At 34.7% G+C, this 22,571-nt stretch overlaps 2 protein-coding genes across 5 annotated transcripts; one reads left to right on the forward strand and one right to left on the reverse strand.

The window, feature by feature from the left end:
- The first annotated feature begins 9,034 nt into the window (after window positions 1-9,034).
- LOC137708076 (heterogeneous nuclear ribonucleoprotein 1-like) lies at window positions 9,035-14,609 on the forward strand. 4 transcript variants are annotated; one of them, XM_068447064.1, is made up of 5 exons: window positions 9,035-9,449; window positions 9,584-9,705; window positions 10,019-10,245; window positions 10,536-11,766; window positions 13,503-13,629. In XM_068447064.1, exons 3-5 carry the CDS (start codon window positions 10,024-10,026, stop codon window positions 13,508-13,510), a joined length of 1,461 nt encoding a protein of 486 aa, XP_068303165.1. In that variant the 5' UTR covers window positions 9,035-9,449; window positions 9,584-9,705; window positions 10,019-10,023; the 3' UTR covers window positions 13,511-13,629. The 4 variants fall into 4 exon arrangements, with proteins under 4 accessions (XP_068303165.1, XP_068303162.1, XP_068303163.1 ...); XM_068447061.1 differs by lacking the exon at window positions 13,503-13,629 and adding an exon at window positions 14,018-14,609 and having other exon boundaries at window positions 9,036-9,449; XM_068447062.1 differs by lacking the exons at window positions 9,584-9,705; window positions 13,503-13,629 and adding an exon at window positions 14,018-14,609 and having other exon boundaries at window positions 9,036-9,449.
- A 5,552-nt stretch (window positions 14,610-20,161) lies between these two features.
- On the reverse strand, window positions 20,162-22,549 carry LOC137709148 (putative MO25-like protein At5g47540). The gene is made up of 11 exons (XM_068448269.1): window positions 22,301-22,549; window positions 21,953-22,114; window positions 21,687-21,805; window positions 21,511-21,588; window positions 21,311-21,404; window positions 21,145-21,204; window positions 20,926-20,994; window positions 20,700-20,798; window positions 20,572-20,616; window positions 20,388-20,490; window positions 20,162-20,289 (listed from the first exon to the last, which is right to left on the reverse strand). Exons 1-11 carry the CDS (start codon window positions 22,439-22,441, stop codon window positions 20,162-20,164), a joined length of 1,098 nt encoding a protein of 365 aa, XP_068304370.1. The 5' UTR covers window positions 22,442-22,549.
- Between the last annotated feature and the right edge of the window lie 22 nt (window positions 22,550-22,571).

The following is a 22,571-nucleotide window of genomic DNA, read 5'->3' on the forward strand; positions in this document are numbered from 1 at the left end:
ATTTTTGTTCACTGTAGAAACGTGAAGCAAGTAAAGGCAGAAGAGTAAGAGCTCGTTTGGATATGCTTTTAAAATGACTGAAAGCGCTTTTAGAGAAAATATTTTTGGGTTTCAAAAGCACTTTAAGTGCTTTCAGAAGCAACAGTTATGTGTTTCTCTCGGGAAGCATTTTAAGTGCTTTTCCAGGATTCACTAACATTTTTACTAAGGATTGTTTTTAAAAATATTTTCACCAAAAGAACTTTCAGTCATTTTAAAAGTACATCCAAACAAGCGCTAGTTTGTTTACAGGATTTTTATGGGCTCTTAAAACTGAAATTAGCAGTTGCAATTGGTTTTATTCCTTTCCCGCAAAAACTAAATCGTGTTCACTCGCAAGTATGTTACTTTGATAGTTTGATGTTTGATTTATTTTTAATTTCCCTTTTTATCATTTTTGGTTTCTGGGAAATTGAAAGTTTAAACCTTTTTTATTTGTGTAATCAGTTTTGAAGTTTGTTTCACAGGGGAAAATATGGAAGAAGGAAGAGAAATAATTAACCATACAATGCAAGCCACTCAAACTAAAATCTAAAGACAGAGTCAATCGACATACTATTTTGTGTTGTTAAAAAGAGATTGGCCATCTACAGAGCTAGGGAAAATCCCCAGATCCAGTTTGATTTTTCATTCTTCAATTTCTTTGTTCCTTGCAGATTTGTGAATAAGGATTAGGACTACAAAGTAGAAGCTCTAAAAATTCCGCAAGTGCATGAGTCATGCCCACTTCCACCTCCTGCATCATCAAATTTTAAATAAGAAAGAAACCCTCTTTCTCTTCGTAAAGTAGTTTACAATTCCCTTGTTTTCTCACTCCCAAATCTTTTTAACTCTCAAACTGGCATCCAAAATCTTTCATTCTAACTCCAGTTCATTCAGCAATACCCATTTTCTTTGTTCTTTGCAAATTTGTAAATAAGGATTGGGACTACAAAGTCAAAGTTCTGAAAAATTCCTTAGTCGAAAAGGATGACAGATTACTGAAGATGTTATCCTTTGTGAAACGCAGCTCTCGTCAGTGATTCGAACATGTATTAATGTCTTCATATTTTAGAGTTGTATACCTGTCCATGTTGTGTTACCTGTTTAATAGAGTTTGTGCCAAAAAAAAAATGAATTTTATTTTATTTTTGAAAAAGAAGAAAAAAATAAATCATCTCTACAGAAGAGGAATAATGCAGATAAGGTAACAACCTCTGACATATTGCTTCTATCAATTCCCTCCATACTTGATGTGTTGAAGTCCTCTGGAAATCTTAAAATTGAAATTGAAATTTGATGATTCTTGATAAAGGTAAAATTTAAGAAAAATATGAAAACATAGCATTGAAATTCAACAATGGAAAATGATGCTTGCACAAATTACATCACAGTTAAAAGAATCATGAAATTGTACACTATCGAATTGACAAAGCACCTAACATTAAGAATTTCGAAAAGGAAAAAACACAAACTAATAGAAGGGAGCCAAACATATACCATCATAACCAAAATTACGACAGTAAGCATAAAAAAGTGATGCCTTTGACGGCATTCAAAGTAAATATTAAACATGATGCGTGATTGTTTACACTAGTAGAAAAACATGTTTGCGCGACCAAAAACACAAAACGTCGCACAAAAGGCTGGCGTCGCGCAAAACAGCTTTGCACGACGCATCAGTTCCTGCGTTGCACAAAGATGTTTTGCGCGACACCAGCCTTCGTCGCGCAAAGTGCCATAGCGCAAAGGCCTTTTGCGCGACGTTTTGTGCGTCGCACAAGATCTTGGCACGAAACAAAGAATACTTTACTGCTTTTTTGCCAACTTTGCGTGACGTAAGATTAAGGAGTGTAGCTGAAAAAAAAATCATAAAAATCGGAGTTCAATGATATATATATATATATATATATATATACACACACACACTAAGTAGATTTTAATTTATTTATTTAGTACTTATAACACTTAAGAAATTGAATAATATGTATGTAAAAAAAATTTATTGTGGGTTTTTATTAGAAAAATATATTATTGTGGGGTTTATGTAAAAAAAATTTGAATTTGAAAGGAGTAAAGTCACATTTTCAGTAATTTTTATAATAATTGAAAAAAAAAAAATTACCTTGCGCGATGCCTTAACATGGTCGTCGCGCAAAAGCACTTTGTGCGATGTCAAATTGTATACCTACATCGCGCAAGTTATGATAATTTTGGCGGTGCAATAGTGAAAAATAGGCGTTTTTTTCAATTTTTCTAAGTTTGGACCTCTTCCCTCTTTCCCATATAATTAATAGACCTTTTTCCCTCTTTCTTATATAAATCCTCTTTCCCTCTTTCCCGTATAAACCCTCTTGCTCATCTGACCTTCTCTCTTTCCCGTACAAGGTGCAACTGGTTCTTCACAAGCTATAGTTAACTTTAGTTTGCGATTCTCACTTCTCTTTCCCTCTTTCCCTCTTTCCCTTATATTGAATCCGAATTTGGTTTTTAAGAGTCATCTCTCTCCCTCTCATTCGCAAGGCAGCGACGCGAAACTCGAAGCAGACGCGAATCAAGTCCCAAATTCAAGGTGAGGGTTTTTGATTTTCGATGAGTTTTTGTTATTTAGGGTTTAGGCTCAAATTGCATGTTGGATTTTTATCAAATTGCTTTTTTCGTGATGTGATTTGAGCATTGTTGAAATGAATCTGCATTATTCTAATGTTTTCAGTCCAATGGGTTTTTGTCAATTTCCCCTGTTTGTTTATATAGAGGATATTAGGTGAAGCACATGCCTTTACTAGATATATTTAGGATCTTGGATCTACAAGTTAAGAGGGGAGAGAAGACTTGTAAAATTACAACATAAGTTTTTCCGGTGCAATTGTTTGTATAGTAAACTTTGCTATCTGATGGTTGTGGACCTGATTAAGTTATAACATTAACTAACGTAAACCTTGATAGCACAAGTTGTCTAATTACGCTGATAGTCTCTCAAACTTACAAGTTCTACTGAATTCCTATTTCGCATCTTAATTCCTTACGGGGGGATGTAGCAAACTTGGATTTGCACCGACTTCTTGTTGAATAAATAAAAGCTTGCAATGACTTGTACAAACTGCTATAGTTGGAATATACCATACATAGGAAGTCAGAACCTGTGGGTGATTTACTCTATGATCTCTAGCCTTGAATTCTGCTTGCATTCCATTTATTTATGTGAATTGAAATGCATCTGTAACTTTTACCAATTGCCTAACATATTAATATTTTGAAACTGAAATGTACATAGCATCACAATCTCAAGCTGGCTCATTTTGTTCTAATAATTTTTTTACTGGTTGTCGTGTCTCTAGTGTCCCAGTGCAATCCTTCAAAGTACTTGTCTGGTCATTGTGGGGGAACAACTAGAGTTAGTGTTCTTATTGGAGGTAAATTTTTCTACTTTTTACACTTATTTCAAAATTTATCATATGCTCATCTATGTTACCTTTTTTTCCCCGCTTCAGTTGTTTCCGCTTCTTCTTTCTCCATATCTCATTTTTAGACATGATAACTCTTAAAGACATAAGAGCATGAACTGTAATTCCACTGCTGAATACTGTAGATTCATTTTAACAATGCTTAAATTATGCTCTAAAGTTCTTAACTACATAACTAGATCACCGAAAATATGAATTGAATTTTAGTCTTCATCTTGTACCGAAAAATGACTTAAATTTGAGTCTCAGTTCTCTTTCTCTTCTCTCCTTTTCCTTTTCCCTTTAATTTTCTCGTTTCTCTGTTTTGCTTCTCTGCAATAATTAAATACATATTCCAAGCATATATATATATATATATGTGTGTGTGTGTGTATATGTATGTATATGCAAATAATTGGGAGATTAGTTGGTTGGATGATGGATTGCAAAATGTTTGCCACTGCAATTTGGAATTTCCATTTCTTGTTTTGTTTTAATTTTTATAATAGTTTGATTAGTTTAACCATATCAGTAATTTAAGTTCTGCTTTTTAAATGGATTAATGGGTTTCCTACTTTGCTTGATATCAAAGTTCTTAACTACATAACTAGATCATTGAAAATAAGACTTGAATTTAAGTCTTCATCCCTCGTACCGAAAAATGACTTAAATTTGACCTTTTTCTGTTGATTAATGTCATTTGTAATAAGGTAAACTTATGTGCTTTAGCTTTTCGTTTTGATTCTTCATATTGGCAAAGATATTATATTTATATATGTTTTTTCTTTATTATTACAGGCTTTTATGGTGGAAAATCGCACTGCTGTTCTCTAAGAAGCAACATTGCAGCTTCTCCCGAAGACCCCAATTGAGGACGTCACGGTACCCGAGGATGCAGGTTTTCAGATCTTGACTAATGTCTTGGATCAGAACTTCAGTCGTAGTCACGGTAAGGTTGTTCGGTGTATGGGGAAAGCACAACTTCGTGAGATTGGTGCCTCTTCTTCCAGATCGAACACCACAAAGGTCAGCTTGAGGTCCAGGGCGAGCAGATGAGGGCCCAGGGCGAGCAGAGAAGGAGCAAATAATGACACAGGGCGAGCAGCTGCAGACTTATGCCGGGCAGATAAGAGACCTTATACAAGCCATACAGATGATCGACCTCCAAATCTTGCTACCAATACCTGATCTTGCTACACCTTCAACCTCCGAGCCACTTTACCATGCCGATACCCAGTGGCCACTTCACCTAGAAGACTACTTGTAGTTTTTTCTTTTTTATGCGGACATCTTATATGTACATTTTCATATATTTTATAATTAAATACTTTTATTTGGTTAATTAATTATTATTTAGAATTTAATTACAATATTATTAAAAATTAAGAAAATAATATTTTTCACCAAAACCAAAAATTCACTTTGCGTGACGTAGCCTATGTCGCACAAAAAGTCGCGCAAGGCCACTTTACATGACGTAGATTGCGTCACGCAAAGTATCTTTGCGCGACTTCGAAACATGTGATGTGCAAAGACACTTTGCTCGACCGTAGTCTACGTGGCGCAAACTGCGTCGCGCAAAGATCTTGCGCGACGAAGGGTTACATGCGTCGCGCAAAGCCACTTTGCACGACACAGGCTGAGTTGCGCAAAGCCTTTTGTCACTGCCTTGTCGTGACGGTTTGTGCGCGACGAAGGTTCGTTGGGCAAAGTTTTACGCGACGTTTTTTGACTTTGTGCTACGAATGACCTGTGTCGCGCAAAATGTTTTTTGTACTAGTGCTACCATCTAACAAAATTAAGAATGGATAGGGAAATACCTTAGTAATGAAATGAGGGAAATGCCTAGTAATGCAGTAATTCTGCTTGTAATTTATGTTTGAATGCTCTACTAATTCACTGCACAAAAGCATATTTAACCAAAAAGAAATGAGGAGAATGTAGACAGGGAATTGATATTAGTAATGCAAACCACTAAATGAAAATCATATATACCCACTTCCGATTAATAGTCCAAGTTTGTAATCCCTATTTAAGCTTGCCAAAATGAAACTCAAAATGAATTATGGTAAGTATGCATATGTGCACATCTAAGTTAGATGATTGAAAATAAAAAGAAATTGTTGTGATGGACACACACCCACAATTTATAAAATAATCATTTAAGAATTATAAGAATATCTAAAACAACACATATTTAGGATGCGGAGTGCTCATGATGTAAAAAAGCCTCTCCCACGTGCGTGCAGAGAATATAATATATAAGTGTATGACTTTGTATGCATGTGATGGTATGATGGCTTCGGATCCCATCATCAGCACATTAACTAACCAATAGATCGATCGACTTTGGATATAATATGCCCATACTAAATTACTAATTATTAAATTAGTAATTTGTCTGATTGAACTTTGTTTAATGAAAGCTCTCTACCATTGGCAAAAGGAATACTAAATTACTAATCTCTTGCCTTGTAAAGCTTGTAACATAGTCAATATGTACATATGGGTGATATTTGTTGAAAGTTTTTATTTCTTATATTATCATTACTTATTACGAGAAGTTTGAATTTGAACTTGAGGCCTCTTCAGACGTTAGGAAGAGAAATATCATTATATTAATTAAGAGACAGTATATTAAACAGTTGTAGATTCTAAAACCACGACAGGTAAAAGAAATCATTAAACTTCAAAGGAACAATTATTGGAAACTGTATATTCATTACGTAATCAATAAGATTACACACAAGTATTTATATAAAAGATATCAACACTCTTGTATTGACAGCTCACCCTAACTAACCAACTATGCAAAATAAAACTCAAATAACAAAACTTAAGAATACTAAGTTTTGTCCTTTACAATATTACCCCTAATAACAACAACGAGAAATTTTTTAAGATAACGCTCACAACTCACACAACTAAGTAATAGTACCAATTTATATATTATAATATAAGTAGATGATATTGTTAGTATATCGTCCACGTGTTAATAATATTAAGTAGCGTTATGATAATGACAATGAAAAAGTAACAATCGTGTGGAAAGACCAAATCATGCAAAGTCCCTTTCGTGGGGAGCACGAACATGCATGATCCGAAACCTACCAAATATAATTCATAATTACCTTTTTCGATCCCAAGACTTTTCTTATTGTATTTAGTTTCAGAAAGTGACTTTTAAGTTAAAAAAATTCTTTGCCGATGTTAAAAGCAAATGGAGGCTTTAAATTCTTTTCCCTTACATTTCAGTTGGTGAGATTTTGGAATTATGAGCATAAGGGTCACCTAAATTAACATTGAACTTCGAATTGAGCATGTGTGGGTTAAGCTACTCCGCCAGAGCAGTATTGTCTTTTGCATGCGAGTTCGAATTCTTATTCGTCTATATAAGATTATCATCTTGTAAAAAAAAAAAAAAATCTCATCAATGTTCAATTATAAAAAATGGACGCTTGAACAATGTGATATTTTTGTTTTTACTTTTCACACCCTTATTTAATTTTGGTTTTTTTTTTTAACAAACGAGATTATGTACAGTAAAGGCAAAAATGGTTGGCTTAACCTTAAAATGACTAACAATAATGTGATTCAGATTTGCCTTTGGCGATAACTGAACCTAAGACCTTTTACTTACAAGCGAAAAAGAATACTACTAGATTGTAGTACTAAGTGGCTACTGATCTTCTTCAATTTATTCGATCCGACAACCGATTATTGAAAGGTGTAAAAATAGGTGTGCAGAGAGTACTATGATTCTAAAACTCTCAATACAATGTTTTTGAAAACCCCTCGTCAGTGCCTAAACTATACCTTCGGGAACCGCCATTGCCTCCGCTTGCAAAGGGGAAAAGACATCCCTGAAATTCCTGCAGGCCGCCGAGACAAAGTCAGCAGCTGCATCTCTTACAATAACCCTGCGCCACCAATCTTTTGATCCGAGTTCCATGATCCATCTATGTTCACGTTCAGGCTACCCGTAGGCGGCGGTGACCAACGAAAGCAACCAGGGGATTGATTGGGTAGTGAAAAGGCTGTGAGTTGACCGCCACAGATTCGTGACACCAATGCAGAAGCCTTGGCCACCAACACCAGTAGGTATGAGGAATCATTTCTATCCGTCCACAATATCTCATTCCTTGCGCCTCACGGAGCCCAGCATGCCATCAGAAAAAGGACAAAGAGATGTCTGGGAACCATTTCCGTTGTCCAATCGTTGAAGGTTGAACTCATTGGGTGGGGGTGGGGGTGGTGGAAAGCCAAGTACATTTGGCAAACGCACACTCCTTCATGAGGTGAAGAACATATTCCTCTTGGAAGTTGCACGTTAATTAGGCACGCTAAATCAGTCGCCATAATAAATTCCTCTTAGTAGTTTTAAAATTTTCATTGAATATTATCATGCATGTTGCTCACTCACCAACTCCATCCATGTTGCTCACTTCGTCTATTTTAATATTTTCCTTAAATTTTAATTCCCGCATCTAGTTGGACTCTCTGCTGCTTCATAGTTTGACGTTAATTTCTGTGTCAACATTATAAAACATTATGCAAAAAAATATAAAAAATGAGGTGATACTAAATTCATGAAGAGTCCTACTTTGAAAGAGTTTTTTTAGGATTTCTCTTCAAAAGAAGTAAAATAAAAAAACACACTTTCTAATAACAAAGACTCTACCATGGTTTTTACTTTTGGTCAGACAATAATTCAATCATCTAGAACAATGAGGTCTCTTGTGGACTTTCAATTTGGTTCAAGGCTTCTTAGTTTTTTTTTTAATACATCTCCCAATTCTCTTTAAGCATCAAACTTTTCAACATTTTTGTGTTAGTTTTCTCTACTTGAATAGACAAAATGACCTTCAAGTTTACGTGAAATTTTGATAGATTTGACAATAATATGAAAAGTAACATGTTTTCAAAGATTAAGAGGCTTATAATCAGATTGAAAGTTCAAAAAGCAAATCAAAATATGGTACAAAACTCAGGGTCATTATTTGAGAAAGCAAAATATTCGACAATAAGAAACTAAGATCAAAGACTTATGACTCAGTTGGATAACAACATTCACCTTGCACGTAAGATCATTTGTTCAAATACCCTCCTAATATAGCATGTATAAAAAAAAAAGAACACTACTTCGTTGCAAAAAGAATAGTAGCAGCCGCTGAACCCTAATATATGATGCACACGTATCGAAATAATTAAATTTAAAAATTATAATTAGACATGTGTTCATATGTAATTGAAATTCAACAACAACTGCTGTTTTTCTTTCAGAAGCGAATTAGTGTTAGAAAAAAAAAACAAAGATCAAAAGAGGCCTAGAAAAAGTCCTCAAAATGTATGCCTTGTGGCCTCATTATAGAATGAAATTGGGCCCACTTTATTGTGGTTTCAAATTAGAAACCGTCAGCGTATTGTCAGTAACTATAACTGGAATGATCTTGGCCCAAAAAACCTATAAAAGGAATGAACGGCGACCGGAACGACATGTAATCCTTCCTATTTTATCATCCTAGAGAAAAGAAAAACCATATTTTCCCATTATTTTCTGATAAATTTATTATCTTTATTTGGGCAAAATTTCGCACTGACACATTTCCATAAATTTTCAAATCAAATTGTTCACAAAATAAAAAAAAAGCCTAAAGAAATAGAAAAAAAGAGAAAAGCTGAAAATCATGAGCTTCCCATTTACATAGTGCCTATATATCCATCGCAGACCTTCGATGTCCTCCCTTTCTCTCTCCCAAACCTCTCCTTCTCTCTCTAGAAAGACACATTTTTTAATCTGGTAATACTCATCTGTTTGATAACTGAATTTGCATTTGTTAATCACCATTGAAAGAACAAACAAAAGGATTGGAGGAGGGATATATGGAGAGGAGGTTGAACACGCCCTCTGTTCTTATTTTTACAGTACCTCCTCTCAGATCTTAATTTTCTGCAGGATTTGGCATCTGGGTTTTCATTAATCTGCCGGTATGGTGGGAATCTGATTTGGGTTTTTGTTGCTTTTTCTGAATTTATTGTGGGTTCGGATCCTGGTGATTTTTCTGGTTGAAATTTTACTCTGGTTTTTTTTTTTTTTTCCTCCTTCTTTCTTCTTCTGGTAGGTGTGCTTAATTCTGGGTCCAGTATTTGATCGGTGAAGGATCGGATGTTTCTAAATTGAATCCAGGAATACTTGTTTTTGAATCGAATTTGCAATCTGTGTTCTTAGGATTTCAAAAATAAGGTAGTATTCTTTTTGGTTTGGTTGGGTATCTATTTTCTGCATTTGGTTCTAGTTAGGTGGATTGATAAAAAAAAATACAGACTTTGAGCTGCGGGCGTTGATGTTGGATTGTATTCGATATTGTGTGCATTTTGTTATTTTTTTTTTGGAATCGGTTTACTTTTGTTTGTATTGTATAATTAATATCGGATCCATTGTAAAATGCTCCATCTTTGCCGGGTTGGGATTAATATTTTAATTTAAAGTTTGCATTTTTGGGTTTGATTTGTGATTTTTGGCGAGCTTGAATTGATGACGTGCTTGTGGCGTGTAGAGAAAATGCAATCCGACAGTGGTAAGTTGTTTATCGGCGGCATATCTTGGGATACAAATGAGGAGCGGCTGAAAGAGTATTTCAGCAGCTTCGGGGAGGTGGTAGAAGCTGTGATCATGAAGGATCGGACCACAGGCCGTGCTCGTGGTTTTGGTTTTGTAGTATTTTCTGACCCAGCTGTGGCGGACAATGTTATAATGGAGAAGCACAATATCGGTGGAAGGATGGTAATCAAAATGATTTCTTTTTCTTCTGGATCACTTAAATTGCGAAGCAAATTCGTTTCCTTGTTACAGTTGGGAGTTTGAAAATGTAACTGTACAAATTCATTTCCTTTGGTTGTGTTAAACTAATTTCAAATTCAGCTAGAGTAAATCACAGTTCTCAGTATTTTATCTTTCTTCTGCGGTCAGTTTAGTTGATGCACTACTTTGCTCTACACTTCTACTCTGTTAGATTAATACACGGAGCTTGTATAATTTGATCTTCGTTTTTACTATGCATTCTCTATTCTCAGGTTGAGGCAAAAAAGGCTGTTCCCAGGGATGACCAGAATATTTTGGGTAGAAGCAGTGGCAGCATCCAGGGTTCTCCAGGTCCAGGTCGCACAAGAAAGATTTTTGTTGGAGGTTTAGCATCCACTGTCACGGAGAGTGACTTCAAGAAGTACTTTGAACAGTTTGGAACAATCACGGATGTTGTGGTGATGTATGATCACAACACCCAGAGGCCGAGAGGCTTTGGATTCATCACTTATGATTCAGAGGAGGCAGTGGACAAGGTTTTGCTTAAGACATTTCATGAACTGAATGGGAAAATGGTTGAGGTCAAGCGAGCAGTTCCGAAGGAGTTATCACCTGGTCCCAGTCGCAGCCCTCTTGGAGGATACAACTATGGTCTGAGTAGGGTCAATAGCTTCCTTAATGGCTACACTCAGGGGTATAATCCAAGTACAGTTGGAGGCTATGGACTTGGTAGATACAGTCCAGTTGCAGGTGGTCGAAGTGGATTTCCTCCATATGGTTCTGGTTATGGAATTGGTATCAATTATGAGCCAGGGTTGAGCCCAGGATTTGGTGGAAATGCAAACTTTAATAGTACTATGAGCTACGGGCGGGGTTTGAGTCCTTATTATATCAATGTTTCAAATAGGTTTAGCAGCCCCATTGGGTATGATGGCAATAATGGAGGAAACACGTCTTCGTTTTTCAGCTCAGTGACTCAGAACTTGTGGGGGAATGGGAATGGGAATGGGAATGGGAGTGGGAGTGGGAGTGGTCTTAATTATGGAACAAACTCCACAAATGGCAATGCTTACATCGGATCAGGAAGTGGAACCATTGGAGGAAGTACGTTTGGAAATTCTGGAGCTAATTGGCCTTCTTCAGCAATGTCAGCTCAAGGCGGAGGAAATAATGTTACTAACAATAGCAGGAATCTTGGTTATGGAGTCGGGGATAACAGTTATGGTCTGGGAACTGGAGGGTATGGAAGAAACAGTGGTGCAAGTGTGGCCCCTACAACTTCATTTGCTGCATCAAATGGTGGTGGTTTTGATGGTTCCTTGGCTGACTTTTACAGTAGTAATTCAGTTTATGGAGACCCTACTTGGAGATCATCAAATTCTGATCGAGATGGACCTGGTCCCTTTGGTTATGGGCTTGGCAGTGCAGCCTCTGATGTTTCAGCTAAAAGTTCTCCTGGTTATGTTGGTGGTTATAGTGTTAATAAGAGACAGCCAAATACAGGTATGAGGCACTTAATCTATATCTGACGTAACTTATATTTTTCATCTTTTTTATTTGTTCTCTTTAATTGTTTTTTCAAAATATAGGGAACTTTGTTTTTTCTAGTAATTCATATGGATGTCTACATATAACCTCAATACTTTCTTGAGCTTGCTTATTTGGCTGGCTATGCTGCACTGGATCCACAAGAGTTAACTGATTTGAATTGTTGCATCCAAACAATAGGTTCATGAAATCTATTTTTTCTCTAGCTGATGTTCCATGGAGCTGATTCCTGCAGTACGGGATTAAATTTAGTTTAGCATACCATCCAAGAGAGGAACGCTGCTGAAATGCATGTGATTTTTCGGTTATGGTCTATCTTGTTCTGCAGAAATTGTTAAGCTCATGGTTCTGCAGCTTCTGCTGTATAGTGCGGTTGGATTAGGTAACTGTCTAGTTAGTGGTTCGGTAGATTGAGTAAATCATGAGATTGCTCATCTGAAGGTTGGACTTATCAAAATTCCTCCACCTTGTTTTCCACACACAACTGTTTAATTGTCTTATTATTATTATTATTATTATTATACATAGACGGTAGATTTTACCTTTCCTATATCTTCCATATCTTTGGAAGCCAGTTGTTTGTTCTGGTCGGGAAGTGTACTGCTTTGGAGTCCCTAGGTTTATTAGGTATTTTTGGCATGTTCACTCAAGGAATGGGGAAACCATGGGATGGACTTAGACATTAATGGAAAAGACTTTCAATTTGTTGTATTGGTCAACTCAGTTTATTTGGACTTTGTTGGTGTTGTTGGTGGAGGTTGTAACTGGTTAGTGACCCTTGATGCTTAACTAAATATGATTATCAACATCTTAGTAATTAAGGGGATGATGGTTCCAAATGGGTATTCTGAAAGGCAGATGACTATTTTTGACAGTGTACCTCTCATAGTCTCATTCTATTACATTGAGTTTATTTGTTTTTTCAATTTTTTCACCAGAGTTTCAAGTTCATTCTTTTTCTCTGTAGGCATGTGCGTTTTTGGGTCATAAATGTTTTGTTTTTCTTTCATATGAGAAAAATGTATAAAATTGTGTTTTCCCCTTTAATCTGCTGCACTGCTTGTCTCTCTATTGTGCAATCCCTAGCTCTTAATGGTTGAAAATATCTGTTGTTGTAAGGACTTGTTCACCTTGTCTTTACTAGGATCCAGCATCTGTGCCATAATAAAGTTGCTTCTTTTCCTTCTCCGTTCTAGGTTATCTTCACTAGTGAAGTGGCTTTAATGTTCATAATTTGAGCTTGAAGGCATGCATTTTAAAGTAGGAGCTTTCTTTTTCCTACACCTTGGCCCACGTAAAGTATACTCAATGGTGCATATAAGTTTATTGTTTTTATACAAGCGTTATTTAGGGAGGGGGCAATTGAGCTCAAGACCTAAGGTGTTGGGATAAATGCTTCTAACAACTTGAGCTACAAGGTCCTTGCAGACTAGTATACGAGTATTATCTTTACCTTTCGTTTTTAAATGCATTTAAGGAAGAAACTGAGAGAAATCTAAAGGAGTCTATGATAAGATCGTTGAGTATATAAAATACAAATTCAGCTCAGCCCATGGTTAAACTTAAAATGTGTCTAGGCTTTCTCTGTTTCTCTCTTGCCTGTGTGTGTTTCCTCACCAAATAGCAACAATTATCCCGTAAACAATCCTTGAACTCCGTCTGTCAGTTTAACTAATAAAATCACTAATCAGGGGCATGAAATTATGGAGAAGGAAGATGTAGTTGGGCTAAAAAGTGACTGTCTTATGGATGTTCAACTGCTGCAATTTGGAGTGTGTCAAAGTAACAACGGAGAGATAAACAAGGGACAGAGAATGGGCTATCGCTGAAAGTATCATTTTTTTGATCCTTGGCTCTTCAGATTTGAGCTCAGATTAATTGTGCAGTGTTTCCATCAGTGAACAATTAACAGCTTAGATTATGATGGCTGCATATTGCTTGTTTGCTGGAATCTTGAAACAGTTCTAAACGATAAAGCATGTTGTTATATTTACGTAGCTTAATCTCTCAGATGAGCGAGCGCCCATTCTTTTAGTGAGATTTTGTATTGCTTAGGATACTGTTTTACTCGATATCTCTTGGGCTGTACCCCATGAGTACCGGCAACACATTTGCAATTTGTGTTAGACTCTGTGCGTGTTGCTCACTTAATTATCAATATTTGTGACTGCCGACACTTACAGGTTCCGTTCCTATTGTTTTTCAGGAATTGCTGCCTAGGATCGTCATTTCTGATATCACGACACTGTAGGGGAAGATAATGAAGCAGGTGAATTGTGAATTTTGCACACCACCGCATATTACAGTAAGAGAAATTTGGTTAGTAAGAGCTAACTGTGGGTGGCTGTTTTGAAGAAGTTAAATTTAGAGTTAGAAGTTAAAAAATGGATTTTGTGTTAATTCTGTGAGTTTTGAGATACGATTTTAGGTTTTTTGTTTTGGTCTTTGAGTGAGATGTAAAACCAGATTGCGGGATATAGTCAGAAGTGTATCATGCATCTCCGGTGAGGCGACGATACCCTAAAAGAAAAAGAGGAAAAACCAAAAAAATCAAAAGAGAGAGACTGATACATATTTTTTTCCCTCTAGAATTTTATCTGTACAATCTCCTGGCCAAGTTGTGGGTTCTGGTAAGGGATTGCCTTTTTTTTTTTTTTCATTCTTTCTTTTTTTTACCATCATTTGGTTTGTTTTTACTGTACCTGAGATTAATGTTGATTTACTATTAGTGTGAAACATTTTAAGGGTTACCCATGTAGGGACCCCCATGAATAAGTAGTCGCATATTCTGATTCTTACTCTTGGGGAATTATGTTGAAATTTTTTATTTTTTATGTTGTATTTTTACCCTTCTGAAATCCTCTTCTTTTATTTCATAATCTTTTGAAAAAAAAAAATTAAAATCAAAAGGAAATTTTGATGTAGCCATGGCCGTGGCAGTAGTTGTGGTTGTTTGCGGCCGTGGCGCAAGTGGCATGCAACCATGACAATGGTGGTGGTGTGGTTGTGGCTGTGACTGTGGTTGTTCTTTTTGTCATTGAACTACTAAGGTTTGATAAAATTAGGAAGGGTTTCAAAATTTGTTGAAGGGATGAAAGGGTAGTTTCAAACAAAGTTGGAGACGAAGAACTTAGGGTTGTTTTCGTAATTTTATTATATACATTTTGGTAATTCTATATTACTAAATTATTTTGTTATGTATAATAATAAAATTAGTTAACCATGGTTAAGTAAATGACACGTGACACAGTTTAAAAAGGGTGTTAATGCTCGTTGCCTAGCAAGGTGAGAATTTATCAATAATAGCCAAAATTTAATATTTGATTTCATAAATGTCATTTTTTTATAAATTCTTTCAAATATAGCAGAAAAACCATTTAAATAGACCTAAATACTCTTATAATTAAAAGACTTTTTAGCCAAAATAGAAATGGTCCTTGAGATTGTTCACCATCTATTATTTTGGTCATTCCGTTAAAAACTTTGTTAAGTGTCCTGGAGTTCTTGGCCAAAAGTTTGGGCAATTTTCAAAGCTTCGTAACTCAATCGTTTCTTAACCAAATTCGACCCATAATATATCAAAATGAAGTTAGGAAAGTGTAAAACAAGATTATATGTATTTGGAAGCCCAATGGTTGTCGGAGATGATCGAAAAATAGCCTGAAAGGTGACTGGTCCGCGGGAAAACTGGAAACTGGGTAAACTTTAAACGTTCATAACTTCTTCAATACTCAACAAAATCAGTGATTCAAAAATGAAAATCATACTTCTCGATGAGGCGAAGAGAATGGTACCTTTCTCGACAGCTAACTTGTTGTGGTTTGCCCGGAAAACGGCTCGAAAGTGGCTGTCTTGGTCTCGAGTTAGCCACTTTCGAGCTGTTTTCGGCCAAACCACGACGAATTAGCTGTTGAGAAAGGAACCATTCTCTTTGTCTCATTGAGAAGTATGATTTTCATTTTCGAATCACTCGATTTCGTTGAGTATTGAAGAAGTTATGAACGTTTAAAGTTTACCCAGCTTCCAATTTTCCTGTGGACCAGTCACCTTTCAGACTATTTTCCGGCCATCTTCGGCAACCATTGGGCTTCTAAATAGGTTTAATCTTATTCTACACTTTCCTATCTTTATTTTGATATATTATGGGTCGAATTTGGTTAAGAAACGATTGAGTTACGAAGCTTTGAAAATTGCCCAAACTTCCAGCCAAGAGCTCTGGAACACTTAACGGAGTTTTTAACGGAATGACCAAAATAATGGATAGTGGACAATCTCAGGGTCCATTTCTATAGATTTTCAATCTCGGGGACCAAAGTGATGTGTTATGCAATTCTCATAGACCATTTTGGCTATAATGCCTAATTAAAACCAATTAAACATAAGAGACAACACCCTATTAGATCAGAATTAAGAGAAAATAAGAGGCACATTTCGTGATGTCAAACCAACTGTAAATTGGAAACAAAAAGAAGTCCTCGGATGAAATTGATAAACTCCATGTCACCAAGAAGAGAAGAAAGAAAGATTTAAGAGGAGTACAAGAAACTACGCAAGCAAAAATGTTAGGACTTGTAGTATTAGTACCGAAGGAAATTTTGATGCCAATGAGAATTTAGAGTCCAAAGCAGAGACGAAAAAGAAGAGTAAAGGGTCTAAGCTTAAAGGAGTTTGAGTTGCTGTGGATAAAATCACACCAAAGGGAGATGGTACGAAACATAAGGATGTTCGGGGCTTCCATCTTTTCATTTGAAAACCTTGAGTTCCTAGCTCCCCAAATTGCCCAACAACATAAAAAAGAGGTTGAAATTTGGGGATCATCTGTGAAACACAGACACGGATACGACAATAAAATTCTCTAAAAAGTAGGATACCATATGCGATAGATACATCAATTAAAATTATATAATAATAAACAAAGATAAAAATATATAATTTAGAACATATTTTGATAACACGAGATCATCCAAATTCAAGTTCATTTGATTTGTTAGAGAAGAAAAGTTGGAAATCTAATTCCCTTGGCATATATAAAAGAAGGGTGACAGTTGTATTCATAGTTTCAATTAGAGGTTGGCTCTTCATAATTCATGTTCACTGATTTCAAATAAAGCTCCGTCTCTTATTTATTTTTTCTTTTTAATTTCTTATTTGAAAGTGTACAAGTATTCTAAAAGCATGATACTTGTATCCCAAATGTGGATACGTGTAGTGGTGGGCACTTGGAACTGAAAACTGAAACCGAAACATGAACCAACTCGAACCGCATCGAACGGTTTGGTTTTACGGTTTTGAAACCTAACCGTAACGTAGGAAACGATTTGGTTTCGGTTTTGACTTTTGAAAACTGCACCAAAACCGAACCGCACCGCAAATATTAATAAACATTTAATTAAATGTCCATATTAGATTTCATATTTTAATTGGTTGTTTGTTAGAATCCATACACTTAGTATGGACTCAACCACACTAGAATATCATGATTCATCACTTTCTTTCGTTCACTAACTTGAAGGACCTTTGTTATTTTATACCATCACACACACACACACACACACATATATATATATGTATGTATGTACAAGGGTGGACTAATCTTGTTATCAAGAGTTGAACAATGATGTAATGAAGTCCACTCATTTGAAGCATGATATCACATATTCTAGTATGAAAGTTTCACTCACGTTTAATGAATTGAAAGTTATTCAACTTGTTTTATGTTATACCTTGTACATGGCACCCCTTTGTTGCACAAGCATATTTTAAACTCACAACTGCATGCAACATGCTAATTGTTTACATAACAAATATCTTTTTCCTATTTCTGTTGTTGCAATACATGCGTAGTAGCAGTTGTTCTAATCAAACTTTTTGATGTTGCAGGAATGATTGTTAAACTTAAAACTTCAAAATTTATATGTTTAAATTGGAAAATGCTTATTAACATGTTAAATTGCAAATTGTACATTTTTTCTTAAAAACTAAACAGAAACCATTTGAAACCGCACCGAACCAAACCGAACCAGATGGTTTGGTTTCATTTCGGTTTTATGTCCTTTTCCTATTGATGTTGTTGCAATACATGCATAGTAGTAGTTGTTCTAATCAAACTTTTTAATGTTGCAGGAATGATTGTTAAACGTAAAACTTTAAATTTTATATGTTCAAATTGGAAGATGCTTATTAATATGTTAAATTGCAAATTGTACATTTTTTCTTAAAAATCAAACCAAAACCGTTTGAAACCTCACCTCACCGAACCAAACGGTTTGGTTTCATTTCGGTTTCAATCAAAATCGCACCGAACCAAACCATGCCCACCTTTAAATACGTGTATCCGTCAAGTCAAAGTGTGTCCGTTAACCATGATATTATCCGACGAGTATCCGGCAAGTATCATATCTAAAAAGTATCGAATACGGGATATTGAACCAAAGTAAAGTATCTGTGCATCATAGGGGATTATAGTTCCTCAAACAAAGATGCAAAGGAGATCTATTGATCAATTGTTTTGGTTTTTCTGTGTAAATGAGTTTTGGATTTTAAGGGCATTTAGGTCTATTCATGTGACTTTTCTATTATATTTGAAAGATTTTATAAAAAGTGTTATGAAAGTGAGTGTTAAATTTTGGCTATTATTGATAAATTCTCTGATGAGCTAATTAGAACTCTAAATAAAAAGGAGGCAATTTAAAAAAAAAAATTAAATAAACTTATAAACCTCTTTTAATTTGTCATTCTAACTAAAATGTTAAGCGAATTGTCATATTAATCTTCTTAAAATTTTAATATGCTATTTCACATTAACTTCGTTAATTTTTCATCTAAATATTCAGGGCTATTTCATATTGAACACTAAATCTCCTACCAATTGCACTCTTTAAACCGTGGAATTTTGAAGGAAATCACTTTGAAACTTTAGACCTTTTGTCAATGTCTATTGTTTTTGGGATGACAATGTATTCTGGACATTAAGTAATTTCAAACTAGCAATTGTAAACCTATGCATGTGCTTATTAAAATTTTGTAAAATAAAATTTTACAAAGAGAGAAAATATAAAATAGTTGGTAAAGCTTTTTGATGACGACTTCAAACAATTTTTCGTCGCTAAAGAGGTTGTTCTTATCTTTATCGACAATTTCTGAATAACTATTTTGTCATTAAAATTTATTTTATTTCGGGGAAAACCGTGGAAGAGAAAAGGGGGTCAACCAATATGTGGTTACTTAGTTGTGAGGCTTTGAACTAAAACAATAAAATTATTTTATATTTAATTTACTATATTGCCCATAACTTTTATTTTGGTTATTTTTCTTTAGTTTTGTTAACAGAATTAATTTGGTCTCTTCACCCTATTTTAGTTTTTTTATTTATTTTTTTAAATTCATTATTAGTAAGGATAGGGGGAAGGATTTGAAACTAAAACAATAATTTAGAGGAGGGGGAGTTTCGAACTTAGGACGCATGGTTGAAAACGCAACACACCATCCACTAGGATATTGAAACACATGCTTCACCCTATTTTGATTGACAAAGAAAATTTCATTAATAGGTAGTTTAGATAAACTGAGTTAGACTGTTTGTATAACTGATTTTGAACAAGGATGTGGCATTATAGTTTATGTCTCATTAATTTTGTTACTAAATGAGCTTATAATTATGTTTGTGTAGGCCTACACTTGATTAAAAGAATAACAAAAACAAAAATTTAAGTCTTTATATCATACAAATATCAAACATACGAACACCTTCCCAACATAACAAAAAATATGAAACTTCCAAACCTAAATTTTGGTTTTTTGAGCCAAAACAGAAAGCCTTCGTTTTCAACATCATATAGAAACCAATAGTCTAACATAATTAAGGAAGAAAGAGTAAAAAGGGAATGAATGCAACATATTTAAGGAAGAAAGAGTAAAAAGGGAATGAATGCAGCTCATGAAAATTCTCATGCAAAATTGAAAACAAATATACTTTTATTAGAATTTTAAAGAAGATATTGTGATACATCTTCTGTTTACACTTGGCTATTGAATATAATACAATATGAAATTATAGGTCCTATTTGCAGTTTTCTACGTGAAAAAAAATTTGAATCACATCACCACCTCAACCTTCTAGATATTTTCGTCTTGAAAACTGAATGCTCGTGACCTTTAAAAAAAAGCCGTAAAGATATTTTGACGCACGCCAAAATATGCTTAAAAAAGGGTCAAGCGCATAGAACAATAGACGGAGTTAAGCTGTAGGTGATATATGAGAACAAAACTTTAATCGATCAGTGGTAGAGTAATTCAACTTCTCTTTTCAAATCGAGTTCTGAAACGAGGCCCATAGCTCAACTGTACAATTTTAACATTGAATCGCACAATTGGTTCTAAAGCTGAAGACCGATGACATCTTGCGATTGCTCCGTTTGAGTTTAAGAACAGAAATCTCATTAATAACTTGAGCTTTGTTTGCTTCAAACTGCTCATCCTCTGCAGAAAATTGTAGTTTGATTTTTATTAAAAAAATGAGTTCAAAAAAGAGATGAACAGCAAGGAGTAGATTTTAAATCGAAACAAAGAAACCCTACCTTTCTCAATGGTGAAGTCGTTAAAGAAACGAATAAGCTTGGTTCGATTTTTGACAAGTACATTAACAATCTCAGGAGGCTTATTTTGGTTTGCTACAAAGAGCTGTCATTAACAAAAACAAGAAATTAATTACACTTTAAATATATAATACTAAGAGGTTAAAAGTTGATGTTCTGAACAAACCTTGAAGACCTGAAAGGTTTCCAACTTGAATGTCTTCTTTGGATCCTGCAAACATAAAAAAACACATAAATGAATTAAATAAGTGATGTATAGATCCATGCAAAATTCTAAAGAGAGAGATTCGATACCCTGAGAAGGTTCATTAGGATGATCATGTTATGCAGAGAGCACACGTATCGAGCCATCACATCGGAATTTGTACGATCCAGTAACATATCTCCTAACAACTGAAATAAAATTACGATATGCATATGAACACATAAATTGGTTCTCAAGACAAAAATAACATAGAGGAACAAATTGAATGGTTTATCCAAGAAAGTCGGCTAAAAAATTATTTGTAAATTTTTTTACCTTGATAGCCTTGCGTTTGGTGATATAATTGGGAGACTCCAACAACTGTGAATTGTACTCATGGAAAAACTGGATCCAAATTCACAACAGAAGATAATTAATAATTCATATATTAATAAAGATCATTCTACTGAACATAGAAAATGTAAAAAGTAAAAAAATGAAGAACCAATAGCTTGAAATAACCAAAAAATTTCATGAAGATTATATGAATCTTACCCACTCATAGTTCTTAGAAAGGAATTCAGCAACAGTTGATTTGTGCCTAGTCATAAGCTCCTGTTCAAAGTATGACGATGAGTTAATGATCAAGCTAGTGAAAGGAATTTTAAGCATAACAATGACCATTCATTAAAATTCGATAGGTGTTTGAAATTGATCGAACCTTGAAAGTAGCTGCAGCATCTGATGTTATGTCGAAATTTGGAGTTTGAATGTAATAAAAAAACTCCTTCATGTAGTCTGATTCTAGCACATATCTATGACATTAACCAATAAATGATTTATACTATGATATGATATCCAAGCTCATTTAAAAAGAAATTAAATTCTAAGACTATAACGACGAAACAAAAGGTTAATCACCTTGCAATATTCTGATGACGAATGCATTCCCTTGTAATTGCACCATAAGATAAAGCAATATCACTACTGTGTTCATACCTAAACCAAATCAAACCAAACCGTTCATTAATATTTTAATTCCAATATTGGCTATTTACATTTTATGAACTTCATTACTAGTACATGTGCGTTCTTACCCTTTTATCAGAATATCCATAATATCAATATTATTCTCCAAATACTCTAATGCGATTATACGCAACTGAACCTTTTGCCTTTGCAAATTTGCAATGACATGAGTGGCGTTTTGACGATCCTGCATCACATGTATCCAAATCAAATATTAACACAAATGTGACATCTTTAAATAATGCAATAGGGCACACAAAGTCGTTTAATTAACAATATATATATCTGGTAATTAAATAATTAAGCTAACATGCTTTAATTTCTTATCGCTTACCCCCAAGTTGAGCTTTGAAAGACAAACAATGAGGAGCCTGAAAGTGTCTTCCCTAAAAAACTCTCCAGTAAGTTGTGCACAAGAATCTTTATTTGGTTCTGAATCATCATCTCCATATACGACAGTTCTTATCTCCAATATTGCTTTTGTCAATTCTTCCATCTATAACAAATTTCAAAAAAAAAAAAAAAAAATATCAGTACAATTCAAACCAAATTACAATTTCATTCATTTCAAAACCGTACTCACCCTATAGACACAATGTATCGTAGAATTCAATTTTTCAAAACCCAAAATGAAAACCCAATCAAACAATTATACAACATGAATGTGAAGTAAAACTCAAACCTTTTCCTTTCTCTTTTGCTCATGCGCATCGGTGTTCTGATCAATAAAAATAAAAAGCTCACGCATGTGCTTTACAAGCTCTATCGGCATTCTTGCCTTTGGCTTGAAAAGAGCTTTCATATTCAACTTTTTTGCCATCATAAGAGATTTTCATTAAAAACTCCTCCTACGTTTCTTACTTTGCATTTAGAATTGGACTTGAGAATGTTAGGGTTTAAGAGGAAGGCAGGAAGAGAGAGAAGAGATTAGGAAATTTTAGAATCTGCAATTC

The sequence above is a fragment of the Pyrus communis genome, chromosome 11 (assembly GCF_963583255.1).
Source record: "Pyrus communis chromosome 11, drPyrComm1.1, whole genome shotgun sequence".
NCBI lineage: Eukaryota > Viridiplantae > Streptophyta > Magnoliopsida > Rosales > Rosaceae > Pyrus > Pyrus communis.

What these genes read in the sequence shown, in the direction of transcription:
- LOC137708076 (XM_068447061.1), top strand. Translation starts at nt 10,024, where the DNA reads ATGCAATCCGACAGTGGTAAGTTGTTTATCGGCGGCATATCTTGGGAT. An exon ending in ACAATATCGGTGGAAGGATG is followed by an intron (nt 10,246 to 10,535) that starts GTAATCAAAATG and finishes CTCTATTCTCAG; the next exon opens with GTTGAGGCAAAAAAGGCTGT.
- LOC137709148 (XM_068448269.1), bottom strand. Translation starts at nt 22,441, where the DNA reads ATGATGGCAAAAAAGTTGAATATGAAAGCTCTTTTCAAGCCAAAGGCA. An exon ending in TTTCAAAGCTCAACTTGGGG is followed by an intron (nt 21,806 to 21,952) that starts GTAAGCGATAAG and finishes CATGTGATGCAG; the next exon opens with GATCGTCAAAACGCCACTCA. An exon ending in CGTCATCAGAATATTGCAAG is followed by an intron (nt 21,405 to 21,510) that starts GTGATTAACCTT and finishes TTAATGTCATAG; the next exon opens with ATATGTGCTAGAATCAGACT.